The sequence below is a fragment of the Tribolium castaneum genome, chromosome 1, assembly GCF_031307605.1.
Source record: "Tribolium castaneum strain GA2 chromosome 1, icTriCast1.1, whole genome shotgun sequence".
In the NCBI taxonomy this organism is placed as follows: Eukaryota; Metazoa; Arthropoda; class Insecta; order Coleoptera; family Tenebrionidae; genus Tribolium; species Tribolium castaneum.
Window position 1 is genome coordinate 7159332 of NC_087394.1, and position 27041 is coordinate 7186372.

Consider the following 27041-nt stretch of genomic DNA (forward strand, 5'->3'; position numbering starts at 1 on the left):
AAACACGTAAAAAATGTGTGCACTTTTAATTTTAATTCAACGGAATAAAAAATCATTCAATTAAGTGAAGAATTATATTGTTTTTTCACTTTTTTAAGCACTTTAAGACATTGTTCTGCCAGGATTCAGAAGAGCAATTATTTCGCCTAATTTTACCAAAAATCGCCGATTTCAGTCGAAAATAACAGTTATTACTTTTTTTGGTATTGTTTGAACAAAAAGTTACTAAACCTAATTCAATTTTTTTTCAAACGCCCATTATTTTGATTAAGGAATTTTCTTCAAAAAAAGCTGATTAAAAGTTAAAAACAGTTTGCCATTCTCAGGCGTTTTACCTAATTTTTCAGAAACGCAATTATTGAAAAAAAAAATCTAAAATTTTAAACAAAAAGTACAATATTTTGTATTTTCAAGTGTTTTGGCACAGTTTCTGCCAGAACGTCCGGCAGTTGTTTAGTAAAATCTCGACTAAAATTAACGAATAATTTCAAAATTAGTTCAAAAATAGCAAATTTTATGTACATTGTCGAAATTATAATTCAGTTTCTGCAAAATTGTATCAAACGTAACTGGAAAAATCAACGATTTGGATCGTTAATTATATTTTTAGCTTTTTATTTTGTCATACTTATATGTATATTAGCACGTTTTCCATTCAAAAATGCAATTATTCAGCAATATTTTATCAAAAATTACCCAAAAAAGCAGGTTGAAAATGCTGTTTACGATATTTGTGTTATTCTGACTCATGTTTTCTTTATTGAAAATGCAATTATTCAGTAAAATATCTAGAAGAATTACGCAAAAGATTACCGAATTAAATCGAAAATGCTCTGCATTTTTTGATTGCGTAAAACACAGTTTTGAGCTAAGAACTCTGATTTCGCCAAAGTTAAAAAAACACTATAACAACAATAGTTTTATATTTAAGACAGAGAATTGATTATATTTCAAAATTTTCTCAAAAAAATACCAGAAAAATTAAATTGAAAATAATATAATTTTGATTTTTTTTTTAAGGTTGAGACACGCATTTCAGATAACAACAAAGTTGTTTCCCACGTTTTTTAAAAAGAAAAAAAAATTAAGTCAAAATAGCATCTTTTCTCAGCTTTCGAACAAGTTATTTTCAAAATTCCCATAAAATAAACCAACAAATGACCGATTATTATTTCCTTTCTTTAAGCGAAATAGGACGTTGTTCAGACAGAAATTGAAAACGCAATTATTTCGCCAAATTTCATCATAGATACGCAAAATAATAGCGGAGTTGTGTAGTTTTTAATTATTTTTTGATGTGTTTAAGTGACATATTGTTAAAAAAAAAAACAAAAAATTACAAGTTAAAAATTTCAATATTTTTTCATTTTTCTATCGTTTTAAGCAAGTAGGTAATTTAACCAAAAACGCGATAATTTTGGATGAGAAACAACATTCAAATTTATTTTTTCAGGTGTTCTACCTCGCTTCATAGAAATTATTTTCCATGTTCAAGTTTTTAGTCAAAAACGTTTTGTCAAGTTTTTGTCAAAAATTCATAAAAAATCTTCGGAAAAATTTTAAAATGAATTGATCAATTTTTGCTTTTTTCGAACATTAAAGCACTTTTTGTTATGAAATCTTGTTAAACCGAGCTGAAAAATAAAAAAATGAATAAAAAGCAATACGATTTTACAATTTTTGTATATATTTTTTGATCAAAAACTCAATTATTCAGCAAAATTTCGAGAAATTTTACCATTTTTGTGTTATAATCGCTGTTGATTGACTGTTTTGATTAAATTGTGATTAATTAGATATTCGGAAATGCAGACAAATTTATTTTTGGTAGATTATTTATTGTTACTGATTCGTGTTTACATATTTAACAAAATGGTTCCCTATTTATTGTCCTGAAGAAGCCCCAAAAAGGCGATAAAACGTAGACAATAAATAATCTACCAAAAATAAATTTTGTACATTCCTAAATATCTAATTAATCTCAATTATTCAGCAAAATTTCGAGAAATTTTACCATTTTTGTGTTATAATCGCTGTTGATTGACTGTTTTGATTAAATTGTGATTAATTAGATACTCAGAAATACAGACAAATTTATTTTTGGTAGATTATTTGTTGTCACTGATTCGTGTTTACATATTTAACAAAATGGTTCCCTATTTATTAATTTTTTAATAAAAAAATGTGGTACATTCATAAATATCTATAATAATCTAAATATCTAAATATATATAATCACGTTTTTATATTATGTTTTTTGTAAAATTTCAAGAAATATTACCCTAAAGATTACCGAATTGGGTCGGAAATAGTATTTGCATTTTTTGAGCGTGAAACACGGTTTTGAATTAAGAACTCTGTTTTTGCTAAAGCTTAAAAAATACAAGGTATAACAAAATTCGATCAAGAATTATATTTCTCTAGTTCCTACATTTGGAAAGTTAGTTTTGTATTTTTAAGACAAACAACCGATTATATTTTAAAATTTTCTCAAAAAATATTTACCAAAAGAATTGTATTGAACTTGACATAATTTTTGTTTTGTTTTGTTTATTTTTTGAGTCTTTTTCTGCGTTTTTTAAAAAGGTTTCAAACAAGTAAGTTATTTTCAAAATAATTCTTCATTTTTGTGAGATACTTACAGCAGGCCGTCTCCTCATCAGCCCCATCCTCACAATCCCTCTTCCCATCACATAACTTATTCTTGGGGATGCACTTGGGGCTGCGATTATTCCCGCCTTTGGGACAGAGAAATTTGTTGTCGGGACAGGCGATCGCAGTGCAATTGACTTCGTCGGAACCGTCGGAGCAGTCCTGGTATCCATCACAGTGGAATGCTCCGGGTATACACAAGGCATTGGCACATCTGAATTGGACACCTTGGCAGAGCGGGAAGTCTAGATGGGGCGAAATTAAGTTACTGGCAAATGTCTAGCTTCAGCGTAAAAAGGGAATGAGTTTGGTTTTTTATTCATGCCATACTTACTACAACCCTGCTCATCGGAATTATCTCCGCAGTCGTTTTTGTGGTCGCATTTCTGCGAGTGTTCTATACAACGTTGGCCGTTGGCGCATCTAAATTGATCAAGTCGGCAAGCGATGCCTGAACAGCCTTGCTCGTCTTTTCCAGATCGACAATCTAAGTAACCGTCACATTTTTTCTCTTTTGGAATACAGGGATCGGATGCACGCGACCCGCAGTGGAAGTCGTCGGCTTGGCACTTTCTGTATGCTGGAAAAAGTACAAATAAAATGTAACTTTTAATAAATAAACAATAAAAAAGTAATTAACATGTTCGTATTAATTTCCAGCAGTAGTGTTATTGTGTAGTCATGTTTCACTTTAAAAATCATTAATTTATGTTGGAATAAGGGTGGAAAATATGCAGAAAGCGCAAATATCTAACTTATATCGTTCCACAGAGTAAAATAATATTCCGTGTAAAATAGTTAAGCCAAAATGTTTTATTCAAAATTATTATTTTTATTATTAGTAAATCATAATAAAGTTGAACGATACCAATAATTATTACAAAGAAGCTGTTTAAACTAATGTTCAAAAAACTTGATCTTAAACAAAATACTAGGTTACTGAAGCTACTTAAGCACCAATTTAAGTGAAAATACCTGATTTTTGACCATTTTTTGCATAAAAACGACAAATCTCGCAGTCGAAAGCCTAAAGTCGGTATTCTGACGCAACAAGCAACTGTTTCTGCACAGTTAAAAACATTTGGTTTTTTTACGATTTTTATAGAATACTTTTTTAGTGCAAAACTGTAAATGTTTCAACAAAAATTTAAAAAATTATTGGAGTAACATGTTCCAAGTCAATAACACACGAGTTTATTGTCAAAAAGTTAGAGAACAAAAAGATGGTACAAAAGAAAAAAAAACTGATACCTTTTTTACATTAAGTTTAAATTATAAAATTAAATAAAGATATAAAAGTACAACATACTCGCGTGGTGAAGCTACGGGAAATAGTAAAGAAATAGTGGTCAAGTAGAAGACTGTAATTAAAAGTCAAATGTCAAACATTAAGTCAGTTTAAGCTGTTGAACAAACACAAGTATTAAAAAAAAAGAATTTGACAAAAATAAATCCAAATAAGTTTTGTCATTTAAAGTTAACATTAGGATTGTTGTTAATTTTGGAGATCTTAGCAGCCTAAGGATATTCATTTTTAAGCCCAAATAAACGTCCATTACTAGATCGAACCAATGTTTACAATAGAGGAAAAATTTAGATTTTTTTTTTTGAAAAAAGTGAAGAAATCCCATTATAGTCTTTGTAATTTTGTTATTCTTCGATTTAATGTCGTGGCGTCACCATAAAAGTATGTTTCACTTTTATAACTTAAAATTTAATAAGTCAAATATAATTTATAAAATCAAAATTTATCAAAACAATATCATTAAGAAAACTGCACAAAAAATAAGCTAGGGGAATTGGCTAAAATAACACTAATAAAATATACGAGTACAAATTTCAAGGTTTAGATGAAACAACTCAGGATACTAATAAAGTGGTAAATACATAATTAACGCCAATAGTAAAAAATTAAATTATTATTAGGTAATATAAAAAAGGCAGTTGCTCTTCGTAGACAAGAGGATTTGTATTGATGTTTTTTTTGTAAAAATAAATAAAATAAAAAGAAAATTTTAGAAAATATTTAGTTACACTAATTTTTTATTAATAACTTTTAATGTGTGGTTGAGATTATTAATTACGCATTAATAAACGAGTTAATTACATTTTTTCGTTTCTGGTGATAAAGTAAATACCAAATCAAAACCAATATCAGTTTTTTTATCGCACCACCTTAAACTTTAATTTTAACATTGACAGCTCGCACTGTGAATTAAATGCAAAAAGAACTGAAAAATTCATTTTCCATCTTTGCCACGGTATAAAATTTTGGTGGATGCGCCGGACGAAATTAATTGAGGTCTCACATGTTTAGCAGTATTTACTGATTTCACATAACGTTTCCAATTTTTACCTAGGAATTATTATTTTTCCAAGTCTTTGAATACATATACCTATCATATGAAAAAAAAACTAAAACATTTTTAAAGAGTAGAAAACATCTATTACTTCCAAAGTGGTATGTAATTTCAAAAATGAAGAAAAAAGTTAATACTACATGAGTTTATTTTCAGCCTAATAAAATGACAAAAACCCTACAAACTTAGTATCTTTTTTTTTAAATTAAGAACATTTAAAACAAATTTTCATTTAATTTAAACGTGTAAGTTTATTTTTTCAAAAATATATTTTTCAGCTGTTTTGTTCATTTCGATTTTCCGGTCATATTAAGACTTCCAATTGAACTAATAATTAGAGTCTTTATTATTTTTTTTAATTAAATTTCTTTAAAAAAATTAACGTAAAACTTAATGCAGAAAAAAATGCCAAAGTTTGATCGAGTCATCAAAACACTTTACAAGCAGCAACCGATACTGCTTTCAGTTCCTTTTGCGAATTTTTTTTATCTTCTCTATAGACTCAAAACGCCGCCCCTGAAGTGGTAATTACAGTTTAAGAAAAAGGAAAAAAATCGCATGGTGATATGACACAGTAAATTCATAATACACAATCTGAAAATATTTTCTCGCAAAAAAGTTTATAAAAACTAAATTTCATTATTCATTAACATAAGATCCTCCGAAAAAAACCAGAACAAAAACTGGTAGTTCATTATTAGCAATATTTATCGAAAAACAATACGAAAAATCTACATGGCACTAATTTGGAGCTGAACTTTGGCTTGGTAAAAGAGTGAATTTGTACCACAAAAAAATTATCAGGGACCTTTAACGCAAACTCTTTTTTTTTCTGAAATTTAGGTAGAAAATAAACGAATTTTAAAACTGTTGAATAGAATATGTAAACTATATCAAGTATAAAGTGTTTACTTTAGATAAAAGAACTAAAGAATGTGTTACTTTTAGCTGTAAATTCTTGAAACGCTTATGAGGCAAATGAATTAAATCTTAATGCAAAAAAGTAAGTCCTGCATTCGCGAACAATTACCTATTATTAGTATTATTACAAATGTGCACAAAACAAAGCTCAACAAATGATACATAATTATGTAAAAACTTATAGCCCATGATTTAGTTCCCTTAGACCATTTCTATTAAAATGCTTTGAAGCAACAAAAAAGCTGTTTAAGAATGTTCCAAACATTTTTAGATTTTGTTTCTAAACATTTAAAATAATAAAGTTTATTTTTAAAGCATGCTATCACAAAGTTCCATAGAGGTAGAAGCAATAGTTCAGAATTTAAAAACTGGTAACGTTGTATATGAATATTAAAGGAACAAACAAATAATGATTTTAATTTTTACCTAGACTGGCTCTCCCTACATGTATATTATACAGGGCGCCCCAGCTAAACCTCCCCAAGCGGGATAAAAGACGCATCGATCTTAATAATTGCATGGAAAATAAACTTTGATGTCAGCATTTGAAAGTAGGTAGACATTTTCTCAAAGTTTTGCACTGTAATTGCTAAAATGTAATTCGAGTTCGAGTTTTCATTTGCACTTCATATTTGAGCACTCGTCTACAGGTCGAGCTAAAAGCAATTGCTTGCAACTCCAGTATTGATCACCACCATTATTTGCAGTGAATGAACAATGTTAAACTAAAATTACCAAAAATGCATCTACATCTGGCAAAAAATTGAATAAATCAGCGAAAAATAATAAATTTCACGAATGCCAATTATTTCTAAATTAAGCGCAATGTTTTAATTGGACATTTGTAAACCAATTGCAGTTTGAAAATATTTGCAATAAATTAGTCGTATTTAAAAACAGGCCAGACTTGCTAATTGCCCAATTACTCTAAATGTTAATCCGCAGAACCCTAATCCATTTTAGTCATAACGCATACTAGACATTCATGCCTGATTCATTTAGAAACATAATTTCCACGAACTGTGCTACAACCTTCCCGAACTAAATTTTCAACACATCCACAAGCGACACTAATATTCGTCAACAGTGTTCTACACACCATCGAGACATTTGCAAATTTACATAAATTTGTGGAGTTGCAAGACACTAATTAGTCCACTGAAAAGTGACTATTACACGAGTTGTCTGAACTGAAACTTTCTCATCGATAAGTCTGCCTTCAATTGAATTAAATTGAAAAAATATTGTTTAATAGTTAAAATTTTATTTTATCCTCTAGAGCAGGTTGAGAAGATAATGGTGAATTTTATCGTCAAGTGAAATACAAAATTTGATTCCTCCCTCCTTTATTTCGATTGAATTACAGAGTTATTTTGATTGACAATTGAAAATTGACCGCAAAAAATTCATAAATGAAAAAAACACGTCAAAAATAGTTGTAAACCAAGTTTCTCAAAACGATAAAATTTTATTTTACCATAAAATAAACATTGGACAAAATACGATTTTATCGTTTACTAATTACGATAAAATAAATTGATTTTTTTATTAATTTTTAAGAATTTTTAGCCATTTCTAGACGATATGGTTTCTCCACCGTGTGTGTTCTCAAGAAAAAAGCTTCTTATTTTACATTAAACAAAATAAGTTTTTTCATTAAGTAATTAATTTCGATTGAATTTCTGAGTTATTTTGATTGATAATCGAAAATTGACCGCAAAAAATTCATAAATGAAAAAAGCACGTGAAAAATAATTGAAAACCAAGTTTCTCGAGACGATAAAATTTTATTTTACCATAAAATAAACATTGGATAAAATACGATTTTATCGTTTACTAATTACGATAGAATAAATTGTTTTTTATTAATTTTTAAGAATTTTTAGCCATTTCTGGACGATGTGGTTTCTCCACTGTGTGTGTTCTCAAGAAAAAAGCTTCTTATTTTACATTAAACAAAATAAGTTTTTTCATTAAGTAATTAATTTCGATTGAATTACTGAGTTATTTTGATTGATAATCGAAAATTGACCGCAAAAAATTCATAAATGAAAAAAGCACGTGAAAAATAATTGAAAACTAAGTTTCTCGAGACGATAAAATTTTATTTTACCATAAAATAAACATTGGATAAAATACGATTTTATCGTTTACTAATTACGATAGAATAAATTGTTTTTTTATTAATTTTTAAGAATTTTTAGCCATTTCTGGACTATGTGGTTTCTCCACTGTGTGTGTTCTCAAGTAAAAAGCTTCTTATTTTACATTAAGTAATTAATTTCGATTAAATTACTGAGTTATTTTGATTGACAATTAAAAATTGACCGCAAAAAATTCATAAATGAAAAAAGCACGTCAAAAATAATTGAAAACCAAGTTTCTCGAGATGATAAAATTTTATTTTACCATAAAATAAACATTGGATAAAATACGATTTTATCGTTTACTAATTACGATAAAATAAATTGATTTTTTTATTAATTTTTAAGAATTTTTAGCCATTTCTGGACGATATGGTTTCTCCACTGTGTGTGTTCTCAAGTAAAAAGCTTCCTATTTTGCATTAAACAAAATAAGTTTTTTCATTAAGTAATTAATTTCGATTAAATTACTAAGTTATTTTGATTGACAATTAAAAATTGACCGCAAAAAATTCATAAATGAAAAAAGCACGTCAAAAATAATTGAAAACCAAGTTTCTCGAGATGATAAAATTTTATTTTACCATAAAATAAACATTGGATAAAATACGATTTTATCGTTTACTAATTACGATAAAATAAATTAATTTTTTTATAAATCTTTAAGAATTTTTAGCCATTTCTGGACGATATGGTTTCTCCACTGTGTGTGTTCTCAAGTAAAAAGCTTCTTATTTTACATTAAACAAAATAAGTTTTTTCATTAAGTAATTAATTTCGATTGAATTACTGAGTTATTTTGATTGACAATTAAAAATTGACCGCAAAAAATTCATTAATGAAAAAAGCACGTCAAAAATAATTGAAAACCAAGTTTCTCGAGACAATTAAATTTTATTTTACCATAAAATAAACATTGGATAAAATACGATTTTATCGTTTACTAATTACGATAGAATAAATTGTTTTTTTTATTAATTTTTAAGAATTTTTAGCCATTTCTGGACGATATGGTTTCTCCACTGTGTGTGTTCTCAAGTAAAAAGCTTCCTATTTTACATTAAACAAAATAAGTTTTTTCATTAAATAATTAATTTCGATTGAATTACTGAGTTATTTTGATTGATAATCGAAAATTGACCGCAAAACATTCATAAATGAAAAAAGCACGTGAAAAATAATTGAAAACCAAGTTTCTCGAGACGATAAAATTTTATTTTACCATAAAATAAACATTGGATAAAATACGATTTTATCGTTTACTAATTACGATAGAATAAATTGTTTTTTTTTTATTAATTTTTAAGAATTTTTAGCCATTTCTGGACGATGTGGTTTCTCCACTGTGTGTGTTCTCAAGAAAAAAGCTTCTTATTTTACATTAAACAAAATAAGTTTTTTCATTAAGTAATTAATTTCGATTGAATTACTGAGTTATTTTGATTGATAATCGAAAATTGAACGCAAAAAATTCATAAATGAAAAAAAAACACGTCAAACATAGTTGTAAACCAAATTTTATTTTACCATAAAATAATTATTGAATAAAATACGATTTTATAGTTTACTAATTACGATAGAATAAATTCATTTTTTTATTGATTTATTGATGATCTAAGAATTTTTAGCCATTTCTGGACGATGTGTGATAACTTATTAAATGGTTTTCTCCACTGTATGTGTTCTCAAGTAAAAAGCTCCTTATTTTACATTAAACAAAATAACTTTTTCATTGAGTAAAAAGTCAAACAGTAATATAAAGTGGTATTTACCCAATATTTACCACCTGCTGTCGATAAAACCGGCTATGGCTTCATTAATACTCACATCCTCACTAATTTAAGACTGCCTCGAGGAGTTTCCGAACTTTGAGCCCACAAGCAATAAACCAAGGTTGCAATAAATTATTAATTATCAACACATCCATGACAATATTAAAACGAGTCTGTTATTAAGCGACCACAAATAGTTTTCAGGTATTTATAACAAACCTGAAGGTATACTTGTAGTTTTTTTTATTTTTATACAAAGTGTGTCTGCTAAAAGTATATTTTTACTAAATTTCAAATAATAATAATTTTTCAAAATTTTTTTCCAGTTCCTTAAACACCTAATTAAAATTAAAAGAAATGATGCTTGAGTGTTATTTTGTACAAAGGAAAAACGTAAAAAATTGTCGGTAAATCCAAAGAAATAAAATAAATTGTCAATTTCTGATTAAAACGCTACATGTTTCGGGCAATAATTACTTGGCCATCCTCAGGCCTCCCAGAAAACTATTTGTTCTTTGTAAAAATAAATCAATTTGCTTATTTAAGTTACAAGCAACAATTTTATTCTAGTCACCACAATTTTGTGCATGTGCTATAATTATTTTGCTTCATGTAGAACCAGAAAATTAATAGTTAATAAGAAGAAAATTAACAGACAATAAATAACATTATAACACATTAACATACCTAACAACTAAATAAAACAGTTATTTATTATTATTAAGACAGGACGTAATCAATCAAGACACCTCAAAATTATTTTGGTGATTTAAAGCGAATTTATTTTTGTTCTAGTTTTTTTTTTATAAATTTATGGTGATTCAAAAGTGTGATTCAAAAAATCTTAAAACCTTTCTTGTCAACGCAATCATGTATATTGTCTTTAAGGTCGTTAACAAAATGTGATTGTGTTCATCCTTAATCCTTGTTTTTTTTTCAAAGTTTTTCCAACATAATAAAAAATTAGAATCTTTACATTTTAATGAATGAACCTCTGCTCAGTTCACTTTTTCTAATTCATTTTATTATTCAAAAGTTTGTTTAATTAATTAATTTAATTTAATTATTGTTAGTATTAAATGAGATTATGTATTCTTATTTATTTCTTAATTATATTGGCAACAACACTGACTTACAAAAAATAACTTTATTTTCCTCCTTCTTTTTATAGATTGTTATAAAATTAATGCTGCTGAATCGAAAAATTATAACAAAAATTATGTATCATATAAACTTTTTATAATAAATTTTATAAATAAATTGTTCATTTTATTGAAAACTATGAGTGTAAATTTAATAATTGCGACAACATAATTTGATTTACAACAAATGTTATAATTCGTTCTCAAAACTCTAAAAATCATTAAAAAAATTTAACCAAATGCAAATTAAAGCATTTTTATTTGTAGTTTTTCATAATTTTTAATAAAGTTTTAATCAACAAAAAATGAGCTATCATTGTTTCTGATGATCTTGTGACTATTTCTATTTCATCTACGTGTAATATAATTCTTAATAAAACCTTTCTTCATGTTTATCGATACTATTTTTTTTTACATTTAGGTGATCTGTTCAACCTTTCTGTTTTATCTTTATTATACAAATTTTTTTATTTAATTATTGCTAGTACAAAATGAGATTATTTGGTTCTTATTTATTCTTTTGATTAAACTTTTTTTAAATTTTTTTATATTTTCCATTAAAATTTTAATCAATAAATTGTGCTTCTGACGATCTTCAGACTCTCATCTATGTGTGATATTTCTTGATAATGTTAATTATTAATTAATTTCTTAATGTTTATCGATATTACGCTAAGATTTTGGCAAAGAAATCTAAGTGAAAATGAAAAAAATTGTTTTGAAAAAACATGTCGCTTATTTCAGGCTTTTATAGCAAGAAAAAAATTCTCAAATGATTTTTTAGTAGTTCTCAGCATAAATGCAATAACTAAACAAAAAAAAATTGAAAAAATTAAATAATCATAAAAAAATTTATGATAGCAAAAAAGTAGCAAAAAAGGACACGTTAAAATTTTCATATTCATACTAATTTTAGGATTTCTTTGCAGAGAAGTGTATCACTTAATCAGAGAGAGTTTTCCAATGACGAATAGACTATTTTTTTTATTTTGTTAAACTTTATTTTGTAATTGTATGGTATTTATAATTTTTTTTCTTTCATTTTTTATTGTGTTTTTCTTTTAGATAGTTTGAGTGAAAAAACGTGGTCTGTTCAACTTTTCTGTTTTATCTTTATTTTTCATTTTTTTAAATTCAATTATTATAAAATTACTATTTCTGAATCGAAACGATTGCGACAACATTTGATTTACAACAAATGTTATAATTTGTTCCAAAACGCTAAAAATCATTTCAAAATGTAGCTTAAAGCATTATTTTTGTATTTTTTCATATTTTCCATTAAAATTTTAATCAAAAAAATGTGCTTCTGACGATCTTCAGACTCTTATCTATGTGTGATACTTCTCCATAAATACTTTCTTCTTGTTTATAGATATGACGCTAAGATTTTGGTAAAAAAAATAAAAAAATAAAAAAAATTGTTTTGAAAAAACATGTCGCTTATTTAGACCTTTATAACAAGAAAAAAATTCTCGAATAATTTTTTTGGTAGTTCTCAGCATAAGTGCAATAACTAAACACAAAAAAAATAATTTTGAAAAATTAAAATAATTTAAAAAAAATTATGATAGCAAAAAAGAGCACGTTAAAATTTTCATATTCATACTGATTTTAGGATTTCTTTGCAGACAAGTGTAATCACTTAATCAGAGAGTTTTCCAATGACAAATAGACTAATGATTTTTTATTTTGTTAAACTTTAATTTGTGGTTGTATGGTATTTATGATTTTTTCTTTCATTTTTTGTTGTGTTTTTCTTTTAGATAGTTTGAGTGAAAAAACGTGGTCTGTTCAACTTTTCTGTTTTATCTATATTTTTCAATTTTCTTTAATTAATTATTATAAAATTAATGCTCTTCTGGATCGAAACGATTGCGACAACATTTGATTTATAACAAATGTTATAATTTATTCCAAGACGCTAAAAATCATTTCAAAATGTAGCTTAAAGCATTATTTTTGTATTTTTTCATATTTTCCATTAAAATTTTAATCAAAAAAATGTGTTTCAGACGATCTTCAGACTCTTATCTATGTGTGATACTTCTCCATAAAACCTTTCTTCTTGTTTATAGATATGACGCTAAGATTTTGGTAAAAAAATCTAAGTGAAAATGAAAAAACTGTTTTGAAAAAACATGTAGCTTATTTCGGACCTTTATAACAAGAAAAAAATTCTCGAATAATTTTTTTGGTAGTTCTCAGCATAAATGCAATATCTAAACACAAAAAACAATTTGAAAAATTTACATAATCATAAAAAAATTTCTGATAGCAAAAAAGCAGCAAAAAAAACACGTTAAATATTTTTATTCACACTAATTTTTGGATTTTTTCGCAGACAACTGTAATCACTTAATCAGAGGAAGTTTTCCAATGACAAATAGACTAATGAATTTTTTATTTTGTTAAACTTTAGTTTGTAGCTGTATGGTATTTATAACTTTTTTTAATTTTGTCTTTCTTTTAGATATTTTAATTATTGTTTATCTGTCATATCCAACGGTTATTTATTTTTCTTTTTGATATTCTTTTATGTATACAGCTATTGGAAACTGCTAACTTATGTTGGATAAGAGGTGGTTTAAGAAATTATAGATCAGACATCTCATACTAGTGTTGTTTATTTGAAAACCCAAAGTTATCTGTATAATTATTTATTATAACTTCAAAATAAAAAAAAATAGCGGATTATTGTCATTTTGTAACTCCAACAAAATAAATAATACAAAGTAGATCAAAATTTAGAATTTTCAATACACAAAAAAATACAGCGTGTTAGGGTATAGTTTGGCAAAAATTTAAAGGTACCTAGACAGAGAATGGCAATACAAATCGATTAAACAAAATTTATGTAAATCAAAAATTAATAGTTTTCCCAAAAAAATCGTCCTGAATTTAAAGTTCCAAATTTTGAGAACCACTAAACTAAAATTATAAAAATTAGCGTAAATTTTAATATTATTGAGACAACAGGAAAGGTAAATTAACTCTTGGTCCTCAACGTTATTCTTCTATTTCAATTTGTGTTTTGTAATTAAATTTTACAAAAAAAACAACAATTTTTTTGCCAGGACCAGGATTCGAACCTCTCACACGTTAATCACAATTTTAAAAAATTCTCAAAAAGCTCCATTGTGTTTAACGAAAAAATTAACTTCAAATAAACTACCATAAGTGGCTCTCAACAGGTGGAGTAATAAAAAATTCTGTGAAAAATACGCACTTTTTGGAAAAATGATATAAGGGTTTTTAACTCGTCTGATCACATACAAAATATTGCTAAGCCATTCCCTAACACCCTGTATAAAAAGTATTTAATAGCAAACGCCGAATTCTAGCATAAATGTACTTCTGGTAGCCTCAACATATAGTTTCCAATATTTTTTTATAAAAACAAAAAAGTCCTTGGAGATATTGAAAAATAGAACTAATATTTGATAAATTAAAAAAAGGACTAATTTTCTTTAAAAAACTTGACAAGTTTCGTTTCAGTTGAAGTCTAGAATCCGTAAATTAGCAATTAAAAATTAATGAATTCTAGGATCATTTAGTGGAGTTGTCACGAATTTGGACGTCTGTTGGAATACATCAGTTTGAGGTGAGGACATAAATAAACCATTGTTATATTTCACTCGGATGCGAGTGCATTATTTAGCTAAAAAGGCTTATTTTATTAAAGCCGAATCGGATTATTAAACTTGAGGTAATTAAACATTCGGCAAGTTTCGCAGCGGGAAAATTCCATAGTTGACTAATTCAGCTCGTTCTGCTTCTCAGTTTCGGATTAAGATCTCTAATTCGGTGTGAGGTCGCGGTTAAATAAGAAGAATAAATGAGGAAAATACTACCGATAATGTAGTAAAACGTAAATAGCACAATAATTTGCGAAGTTTGCGGTCTGGGCGAGTTTTTCGTCGTCTTAAAAAACTGCGGTCAATTTATGTTTCAGGAAAAACGGAAGCTGGAAACACAAAGGAGTGTGCAACCGAAACGCTGCTATTGATTCACTGTGTATGTCGAACAGGTGGCAGCTGATTTATGATTACTATGGAAGTACGGGGCGATTCAGCATTTAATCTCTACGTTTAACACTGACACTTTTTTATTGCTGAAAGCAAAATTTATTGTTTTAACATACAAAGTTTCAAGTGGGTTATTGTGGCGAGATGGATGGTTGTTAATTTAGGGAATGAAGCGCTCTGTTCTTTGTCCGGATTTTATTATTAGAAATTCATGAAAAAAATAATTTCGGTTCGCTTGGGGAGAACGAGGTAATTCTCAAAGCGTCGCCGGCTTAGGGTGTAATGCGATACACACAATGAAAATGAAAATGAAAAATACTTACTACATTCCGTTTCGTCTGATCCATCTATACAGTCCACAGTCATATCACAGCGATAATGTGGTGGAATACAATACGTTTTATTCCAGATATATTGTCTACATGTAAGTTGACCCGGTTCACAATCAGGAGGAGCTGCAAAAGGAAATTATTTCAGGAATGCTAACAAACATTTACAGCTTCGAAATAATCAAGCACAACTATCATATTTCTAACAAGAATCAAATTATTTTTCAGGTTTGATTCTCACCAGATTTTATTAATGAGTTTTCTTGAAGATTTAAATCTAAGTTTTTAATAAATAAATGATAATAATTTGACAAACAAAAACCTGTCGCCCCTGAAATTACCTTAAATACAAAGAAAATTTGAAAATGGTCTGAAAAAATTGTTGAAGTATAAAGTCTATAGTCTTTCTTTGTTTTTTTTTGTAGTACAGCCTGTACAATTTCTTTTTTCACAACAGCAAGAAACAACATCCTAAGTAATGTAATAATATGAAGATGAGCAAAGTAATACCTACGTATTTTTTTGCTAAAATTTGAAATAAATCAGAAGAATCTTTGTAGAAATAATTATTCCTTTTTCTGCATAAAAATTAAAAAATCAAAAATGTTTGAACAAAAACTAGTGAGTTCAAGTAAATTCGTAGCTACAATTTGTAGAAAACGATTTACAAAAAATTTGAAAATATTTTGAAAAAACTGTTGACGTATGAAGTCTAGGGTTTTTCTTTTTTTTGTAGTACAGGCGGTAGAATTTTTTTTTCACAACAGCAAGAAACAAAATCCTAAGAAATGTAAGAATATGAAGCTGGGCAAAGTAATATCTACGTATTTTTTTGCTAAGAGTTGGAAATAAATCAGAAAAATCTTTGTAAAAAAATTATTCATTTTTCTGTATAAAAATTAAAAAATCAAAAATGTTTCAACAAAAACTAGTGAGTTCAAGTAGATTCGAAGCTACAATTTGGAGAAAACAATTAACAAAAAAAATTAAAAATATTCTGAAAAAATTGTTAAAGTATGAAGTCTAGGGATTTTCTTTATTATTTTTTTGTAGTACAGCCTGTAGAATTTCTTTTTTCACAACAGCATAAAACAATATCCTAAGCAATGTAAGAATATGAAGCTGGGCAAAGTAATATCTACGTATTTTTTTGGTAAGGGTTGGAAATAAATCAGAAGAATCTTTGAAAAAAATTATTCCTTTTTCTGCATAAAAATTAAAAAATCAAAAATGTTTAAACAAAAACTAGTGAGTTCAAATAGTTTCGTAGCTACAATTTAAAGAAAACAATTAACAAAAACAAATGAAAATATTCTGAAAAAATTGTTAAAGTATGAAGTCTAAGGTTTTTCTTTATTTTTTCTGTAGTACAGCCTGTAGAATTTCTTTTATCACAACAACAAGAAACAAAATCCTAAGCAATGTAGGAACATGAAGCTGGGCAAAGTAATATCTGCGTATTTTTTTGGTAAGAATTGGAAATAAATCAGAAGAATCTTTGTAGAAATATTTATTCCTTTTTCTGCATAAAAATTAAAAAATCAAAAATGTTCGAACAAAAATTAGTGAGTTCAAGTAGATTCGTAGCTAAAATTTGAAGAAAACGATTTACAAAAAAAATTGAAAAAATTTTGAAAAAATTGTTGAAGTTTAAAGTCTAGGGTTTTTCTTTAATATTTTTTTTTGTAGTACAGCCTGTAGAATTTCTTTTTTCACAACAACAAGAAACAAAATCCTAAGCAATGTAGGAATATGAAGCTGGGCAAAGTAATATCTACGTATTTTTTTGGTAAAAATTGGAAATAAATCAGAAGAATCTTTGTAGAAATATTTATTCCTTTTTCTGCATAAAAATTAAAAAATCAAAAATGTTCGAACAAAAATTAGTGAGTTCAAGTAGATTCGTAGCTAAAATTTGAAGAAAACGATTTACAAAAAAAAATTGAAAAAATTTTGAAATAATTGTTGAAGTTTAAAGTCTAGGGTTTTTCTTTAATATATTTTTTTGTAGTACAGCCTGTAGAATTTCTTTTTTCACAACAGCTAGAAACAAAATCCTAAGCAATGTAAGAATATGAAGCTGGGCAAAGTAATATCTGCGTATTTTTTTGGTAAGAATTGGAAATAAATCAGAAGAATCTTTATAGAAAAAATTATTCCTTTTTCTGCATAAAAATTAAAAAAACAAAAATGTTTGAACAAAAACTAGTGAGTTCAAGTAAATTTGTAGCTACAATTTGTAGAAAACGATTTACAAAAAACTTTGAAAATATTTTGAAAAAACTGTTGACGTACGAAGTCTTTTTTTTTTGTAGTACAGGCGGTAGAATTTTTTTTCACAACAGCAAGAAACAAAATCCTAAGCAATGTAGGAATATGAAGCTGGGCAAAGTAATATCTACGTATTTTTTTGCTAAGAGTTGGAAATATATCAGAAAAATCTTTGTGGAAATAATTATCTCTTTAATTTTAACAGTGAACGTTCGTTTTCCATTCACAGACTGTTTTTCAATATTTCAATATTATTTGATCTAAAATATAATTAAAATATGTATTAAAATAAGAACAAAAAAACCTGCAGCTCCTGGAATGTTCTTCCTTCTTCTGCATAAAAATAAAAAATCAGAGCGTGTTTTCTTTTATTCTCTACTTGAATACAAAGTGACCCAGAATTAGTAAAAAAAACATCTGTGGCTAGGTCAAGCATGTAACAATTATTGTTATCCTAACTATTTTTTAATAAAACTGGTTTGAAAATTTATTTATTATATTAACATTTTTCATTTTTATAACTTTTTGTTACCACAATTACATACAAGAATTACAGAATAAAATATGAAAGTACGATTTTTTTCTTTAATAACCTTCTGATTTTTGGAAAAACTTATTGATAAATAATAAAACTTGTTGATTTTTAGATCTATTTTAATTGTTAATTAATTCCAATTAATTTTGGTTTCGGAAACCTTTATTTAAATTAAAACATCATCTGTATGGAAGTTTAGACATCCAGTGCCATTATCAGCTACAATAACAATAATAATAAAAAGAGTTTTCGAAAAAAATATCTGAAAGTATTCTAAAAAAGTTTTTCTTAAATTTGGAGTTTATTTTGATAGCATTGGAACTTGAGTTTTCTTCTTTGATTTTATTGGAGAAAAGACTGTATAAAGTCTTTTTTTTTTTCACTAAATCTAGAGCAAACAATAAAGACCTAAAGAGTGGGTTTAGTTTACTAAAAGATGAAAATAAATCTGAAGAATCTTTGTAGAAATCATTATATCGTTAACGAGAATTCTAGTAAAGTAACTTTCACTTTACTGTTTTTCAATATTTCAATAATCTTTTGATCTAAAATATAATTGAAATATGTATAAAAATGAAAACAAAAAAACCAGCAGCTCTTAGAATACTCTTAAATTAATTCGTTTACAGAAAAATTAAAAAATGTCTATCTACTTTAGTTGTTAATAACTTCCAATTAATTTTGGCTTTTAATTCCTTTTTTTAAATAAATACATACAGATCGATGTTTAGGCCTCTTGTGCCATCATCAGCTACAATAACAATTAAAATAGATGTTACAATTTTGCATACAGTCCGTTTATTTAAACTCCAACTAGTACTTACTTGTTATAAAAATAGATTAGACAAGAACTATAATTATTTGAAAACCAAAATAATCTAAACAGAAAATAAAAATCAAAATAAATTTTAATTCTAAAAATTTTATTCTGAACAACTCATACCTTTCAATAAAATGGTTTCAAAATTTTTACTCAGTCTGTATAATACTTAAGTATTAAGTATTATTATTTCCATCGATTCGTAGTTATAATTTTGGGAAAAGTTTCCAAAAAAAATTGGGTATATTTAAAAAAAATCCGTAATACTTTGTCAATTTCTGTTAGAAGCATAAAATCTTTTTCCTTTTTTTTCTATATGAAGTTCGTTTTTCACAAAAATAAGTAATCCTTAGCAAAGTAACAAACTAAAATCACTTAAGAAGCTTAGCAAGCAATATACAGATTTTTTTACTAAAAATTGGGAATAAAGCTAAAAAATGTTTTTAGAATTAATTGATTATTATGATGTCTTTACTTTGACGACTCGGACCGTGAATTTAAATAAAATCACCTTGGTTTTACATTCGTCGACTGTTTCGCTTGAAATAAATAAATGTTTTTTTAAAGTTTCATTACTCTTTCGACCTAAAATATTTTGGGAAAAAAATAGTGATTGTTATTATTATTACGTTAAGGAGCCACATAAGTCCATAAGTAATTGAAGTAATAAATCAAATCAATTAAAAAATGAAAACTACAAAACCAATTTCAATCAATTCTGATGTTTTTTGCTCTGTACCGTAGCCCACTAACTGCAACTCGAGTAAAATTTGTTTAAGAAATTTACAACTTCATTCACTCCACAAATTTTTAATGACAACCGTAATTATAGTCTTCGATCCTGTAATTTCGTATTCGATTCTTGCGGGTGAGGCAACAAGAATGGGCTTTGTAATTCAACACAATAGAATATAGCCATGTTATAAGCCTACAATTGTTAAAAATTTAGTAATTGTAGTGACAGTGACTGTACTTGTAATCTTTCATAATTTATTTAATAATTGTGTTGCAATCAATTCGACCACATTTGGCACAAAAGTTGTAAATAAGCCAATGACCCCCGATCCAGCAATGAAATCATTACACTTAACTCGATTTCTTCCAGGGAACTTGTAAACAAACGGCCTGGAAAGGATGATTTTGTCTTGCTAATAGGCACAATAAATAAATTATTATTCAAGATTCAAGGTTGAAAATAACCCGAAGGCAGATCGAACCGGACCGAAACTGATGAATACATCTTGTTCTAAATAAATAATAAATCAAACAACAAAATATTGGATATTTCGTGCTGTTTTTCAAGTCTCGAGTTTTACAAGAAAGAATTAGCAAAAATGTAAACGGAATTTCCTTGCCACAGTAATGATCTAAGACAAACCAGTTTATGAATAAAGTAAATTTCATCGGAAACGACATTAATGTTGTTTACTTGTTGTGGTCGCTGTATTTTTGGAGACATGGAGGAAAAACCCTCAAATATTATCATTCAGAAACTGGGAAATACTGAACGCCATAGTATAGATTGAATAAAAAGTAAGGCAAAATATTACAAAAAAATCCTCGAACAGGTCGATTTTTTTAAACGCTACATTTTGACACGATAATAACATTTCTGACATCATTCGTTTTTGATTAATGACGTCATTTTCAATTTTTTTCAATGAGAACTGACATTTTTGATTAATGTTTTAGATAATACACAATTTTATATTTCTAGTATTTAAATATAATAAAAATAAAACATAGCAAAAAATGTAAAAATAAAAATAAAAATTTGAAATTATAAAAGTTAAGAGAGTATTACAAAAAGAGCTTTATCTTTCCGTTCGTGCTTTAATTTATACGAAGTAACTGTTTTTTGTTTATTTCTTTGTGTTTATGTGTCATATAAAGTGTATTCATGATAATTATACAAAAAATATAATAAACAATTGCTAAAATATGTCAAGAACAATAAAATAAATGTTTAGTTGTCAATATTTTTTTAATTTGTCATTTTTTTTCTTTTTTAATTTAATTTTTGATTTTTTTTTTCTTATTACTACAAAGATAAAGAGGTATACTATTTAAAATAGTGAACAAAAATGTCAGTTGTTTACTTGTTGCGGTCGCTGTATTTTTGGAAATATGGAGGAAAAACCCTCAAATATTATCATTCAGAAACTGGGAAATAATGAACGCTATAGTATAGATTAAACCAAAGGTAAGGCAAAAAATTGTAAAAAAATCCTCGAACAGGTTGATTTTTTTTAAAGCTACGTTTTGACACCATAATGACATTTCTGACGTAATTCGTTTTTGATTAATGACGTCATTTTCAATTTTTTTCAATGACAACTGACATTATTGTTTAATGTTTTAGATAATACACAATCTCATATTTCTAGCATTTAAATATAAAAAAAATAAAAGATATAGTAAAAAAATAAAAAATAAAAATTGGAAATTATAAAAGTTATAGAGTATTACAAAAAGAGCTTTATCTTTTCGTTCGTGCTTCAATTTATACGAAGTAATTGTTTTTTGTTTATTTCTTTGTGTCATATAAAGTGTTTTCATGATAATTATACAAAAAATATAATAAACAATTGCTAAAATATGTCAAGAACAATAAAATAAATGTTTAGTTGTCAATATTTTTTTAATTTGTCATTTTTTTTTTCTTTTTTAATTTAATTTTTGATTTTTTTTTTCTTATTACTACAAAGATAAAGAGGTATACTATTTAAAATAGTGAATAAAAATGTCAGTTGTTTACTTGTTGCGGTCGCTGTATTTTTGGAAATATGGAGGAAAAACCCTCAAATATTATCATTCAGAAACTGGGAAATAATGAACGCTATAGTATAGATTAAACCAAAGGTAAGGCAAAAAATTGTAAAAAAATCCTCGAACAGGTTGATTTTTTTTAAAGCTACGTTTTGACACCATAATGACATTTCTGACGTAATTCGTATTTGATTAATGACGTCATTATCAATTTTTTTCAATGACAACTGACATTTTTGATTAATGTTTTAAATAATACACAATTTTATCTTTCTAATATTTACATATAAAAACAATAAAAAATATTGCACAAAATGTAAAAAGAAAAAAGAAAAATTGGAAATTATAAAAGTTATTGAGAGTATTACAAAAAGAGCTTTATCTTTTCGTTCGTGCTTTAATTTATACGAAGTAATTGTTTTTTCTTTATTTCTTTGTGTTTAGGTGTTATATAAAGTGTTTTCATGCTAATTATAAAAAAATATAATAAACAATTGCCACTTTTTATAAAATATGTCAAGAACAATACAATAAATGTTTAGTTGTAAATTTTTTTTGTTGAATTTATTTTTTTTTTATTTATTTTTTCATTTTTTTTTGATTACCACAAAGATAAAGAGGTATACTATTTAAAATAGTGAACAAAAATGTCAGTTGTCATACAAAAAATTTCAGAATAACGTCACAACTCAAAAACGAATGGACTAATCAAGTTGCTTCAATTTGGTCACGTGATCAGTTAATCACGCTTTTATTTGCAGTTTTGCTAGTCATCTAAGAATTTGTGTACAATCATAATTTTTTAGGTCATGCTCAATGACTGTCTAGTAAAATAAAAATTGGGAGATCCCAACTAAAAAAATTAAGTTATGGGTACTTGAAATTCTCCAAACTTAACCTTAATTTTTTGGGTTAATTAACTTCATTTTCAATTTTGAAAATACTGAAGAACTGATATAGGCCTTCTTTTTTAATTCTCCAAATATAATTTCGAAATCTTTAAAACTAAGCGAGTTACCGATTTTTTAAGTGACAGGTGCAAATCCAAAAATTTTCAAAAAATCCTAAATATTTCAAAAACAGTTAAACTTAGGAATAGGGAAAGCTGATAAAAACTCCCTTAAAATAATTCAAATAATTCAAAAACGCAGTGAAAAACGTAGCTTTCCATTAAAAAAAGAAAGTTAATAGCGACTTCCGGTATAACCGGAAGCGCTGCCATCTTGAAAATATTTTCATTGAGCAGAACTCAACCGATTATAACTGAGTACCAACTTTCAGATAAATAACTTTATAAGAACTTTTAATAGTTCGAATGTGGGGTTTCGACGGAACAGCCTGTATAAACCGATTCTTAATGAAAAAAAAATTGTAGCATTTCATTTCAAAAATTTTGAGTTATGGGTTATTTGAGATTTGTTAAGTAAACCGAAGTTCTCAAAATTTTTAAAACAGACAAGGTTATCAATTTTTGAAATTAAATATGTAAATCCAAAAATTTACAAACAACCCAAAATATTTCGAAAACGACTAAATTTAGCTATAGGGAAAGCTGGTAAAAACTCCCCTTCCATTACTTCCATTACTTGTAATGTAGTGTTTAGATGGAACATCCTGTACAAGTAACACGTTAATTTATTTTTAGGCGAATCAAATAATCAAATATTGACATTTTTGTTAGACAAGTTTATTTAATGCAGTCATAGGTGCATGACATTTTTTCGAACTTGTGTGCAAATAAAATGTTATTTAATTTTGTTTAAATGTGACAACTAAATGGTAAAAAAATTCCTGACCCGAGTGGCATTTTAAAAATAATATCAAAATAAGGAAAATGTTTTATGTTTCATCACAAGACGTTGTCTTGCATTATTAAAGCTTTCGCCCCATTTTGAAGCAAAAAAAAAATACTTACAGCATGATTGAAACTCATCCTCTCCCTTTTCACAGTCTTTTTCATAATTGCATACCCATATTGCCGGAATGCATTTTCCCTCAGGACACCGGAACATGCCCAAAGGACAAACAACTCCCGAGGGATCCCCACCTGGAAGCAAAACAGGGAATTATTTCCGTGAAAGGCGTTATTTATTCGTAATCCTCCAATTTTGTGATTGGTGACAGGTTAATCATGTTGGAAATTTCAAGAGAGTCGTTGCAATAATCGCTGACATTTTCAAATCTTCCCTAGAGCCTCTGGATGTCGGCAACACATCCCCATTCGCAGTTTAGTTCTAATTTCATGTTAACATCGGGAAATGTGGGACTTTGCATTTAGTAGACGTTGCTCGAGGGATTACTATTAGCATATGAAATCTATGCTAAATTTCGGCTTTAATAAAAGATCACACTTGATATACTCCACGTTCCGCTAAAAATATGCAAAATATATAACGTAAATTACGAACGATAAAAGGAAAAATAAATTAACCGGAAAATTTAATCGGATGATGGAAGCGTTTTTTCGAAAATAAAAAGATCGTGCAGTTGCTTTACCACGTCTCTTCTGGCGATATGTTTTTCACGGATAAATTTGAGCAACAGTGGGTGGTACTAACGTCATTTCCGCTGACAAAGGCTTTAACAATACGATATTTGACAGGCGGATATGAAACGAACCGACTGTTTACCTACAGACCCTCCTTAACATGATTAACATGCAGGTGCTTATTGCACCGAACTTTGCCTACAAATACCTTTTTGAAAACTCGGCCACTAAAGAAATTTAAATTAGTGAGAAGGAAATAATCTGGGCACCAAAAATATAACCCGAATATAATTTTGAGTTACTTATTACTTTTTCTATTTTGCAGACCTAAAATTGAGCTAACTGCCTACGTTTAGACTAATTAAGTAAAGAAATAATTACGACGGTATGTTCCTGTGTTCGGGAAAAGTACAACGATTTATTTTCCAACGCTACTAAGGCTGTAACTTTTACAGAAAAACCCAATATTTTATTTTTTTGTTGGTAACATTTTAAGCCTTCTTTTTAATATCTGAATCGTAAATTATAAACACCATTTTAAAACACGTTTCCAAAAGCAACATGTTCCACAATTTTAAAACACGCTTCCCATAGCAACGTATTTTAAATTAATGTTTTCATTAACAAAAATGTTCCAACAAAAAAAAATTGAATAACACGCTTAAAGTTTTCGGGTGTCTAGGTATGCAACTCGCATACGCTCGTTGCCTAACGACAGCCATCGAAGCTTATTATTAATAACTATTCAAAAATACAAAACAAATCGTAAATACAAAAGAAAAAAAAGATTGTGCTAAAAGTAAAAAATTTTGTACAGTTGTGACATAAAGAAAAAATAAGAATTTCTTTCATTCAAGAAAAGTATGTATAATAATAATTTGTTCTTCAACTTTAACAACCGAACTTGTTAAACTAAAACCCAATTTTTTTAATTATTAATTAATGTTCATATTAATTTATCTTTGCTAGTGGTTATTTTGCCACTTATTGTCATTATTCCAAAATTTATGACGTCATTAATTTTTGAAAAATGATTATTAATTAATTAATTAATTTGTTTTTCAATTGTAATCAACATTTTTTCTTGCTGTTTTGAAAAATACAAGTAACAGAGATAAAAAAATATAAAATAAAAAATATTGTTAATAATAATATTAATTATTAATCGTAACTTTTTTATTTTTTTGTATCAAAGTTGATGCATGGCTTCACGTTAAGTGTTGTCATGCCAACTATTAAAAAAAATACCATTAGAATACAACAATACAAAGACAAATAAAATGTAAGTAATTAAAATACCGATATTTATTTCTTATATTTTAATATATCTTTTGTTTTATTTTTTTTATATTTGTTTCAGAAAGATAGAGAAATAAACTATAAAAAACATTGTTTTCTAAAAAAACAAAAATCTCGTAAGGTTTCAAATTATCAACATATATCAAAAGGTACACATATTTACAAATAAAGCCTACTTATTCGAAATTTAAAAAAATGTCTCATAATAAAGCTATGAATATTATGAGTTACTCAAAAGTCACCCTGTACATAATACAAGTTCAAAAAATCCGAATCAAACAAATACAAAATAAACAAAATAATTATGTATATTAAGTAGTTTTTATTATTACTTATCTCATAATCTACGAATTCTAGTTAAAATACCTCCTTCAGCTTTACTTTTTTTTCTTTTCGATTGAGTAGATAAGCTGTGCCGACTCTAATTCAGTTAATCTGCGCATGCGCCAATTTTTAAAACACCTTCCCCCACCTCATGTTGTAGGAATCCCCTGATGTAATTGCTATTTTTAGATTATGATGTCATGATTGTCTGCACATGCGCCCTGGCAACTATGTTATTCCCCTGATGCTTTTAATGTTTTTATTTTGCCAAGATTCTGTACAAAAGTGACATTAAAATATTTAAAATGCGTTATTTATGATAGAAAGAGAAATAAGTTGCGCTACTGAAGTAAAGCAACAGCGTTTAAATTTTCGAAAAAATTTATAACTTTTGGACAGTTTTCTAAAAAAAATCCAAAACAAAAGTTGTTACAATACAACGCCAAAAAAAAGCAAAAAAACAGATTCTTTTAAAAAAAAAATTAGAATAATTTAACAACTTTTCAAAAAACTCGAGTTTTTATCTGAAAAACTTAAGTGCTCGAAAAATACAAAAGTAATGTTCAATTTTCCTAACTTTAAATAACAAATCACAACCACTCCTTGTGTAAAACCTTATTGAAATGTCTATTATTTAAAACAATACATTGTTTTACATTTTCAAAATATTTTTACATCCGAAGATCAAAGTACTTCACCCACTTTCTAAAAGAACGCAAATTAAATAATGTACCCTTCACTCTCTAAGATAAATTTTTGTCTAAATCCGCCTCTAAATATAATATTACCAATATTGTTAGTCCAATTATTATTTAATAATTTTAGTTTTTTAATTATTATTTAATAATTACTTTCTAAAATAGCTTGAGCAAAGGTGGTTATCAAGTGGGAGGTACAATTTTTTTAATAAATAAATAACTATCCTCTGGAATAATTAATTAAATTCAACCATTACTTCATCTAAAACACTCTCATTCAAAAAAAATATTTGGCTCCCCATCTCAAAGTTGCAAAGTCCAACAAAACCTTTAATTGATTAAAAGTGTAATAATTAATAACACGAATCTGGGCTAATTGAAGTTCTGTTGGGGTTTGCGGTTTTCCGGAGATCGTATTTAGAGCGTCTACCACATAAAAACTTTCAAGTTGCTTTATTTCCACTTGAGTTATCAGAGAGCAATTCTGAT

The 27041-nt window shown here is 27.0% G+C and overlaps 1 protein-coding gene across 1 annotated transcript in view; it reads right to left on the bottom strand.

The window, feature by feature from the left end:
• mgl (Megalin) overlaps positions 1–27041 on the bottom strand; it is a 182343-nt gene that overhangs the window by 110229 nt on the left and 45073 nt on the right. Inside the window, exons 2-5 of the mRNA XM_064357677.1 lie at positions 23659–23790; positions 15343–15474; positions 2987–3232; positions 2643–2897 (exon numbers count right to left, since the gene is read on the bottom strand). Coding sequence (XP_064213747.1) covers positions 2643–2897; positions 2987–3232; positions 15343–15474; positions 23659–23790 — 765 coding nt within the window. The remainder of the gene's footprint in view (positions 1–2642; positions 2898–2986; positions 3233–15342; positions 15475–23658; positions 23791–27041) is intronic.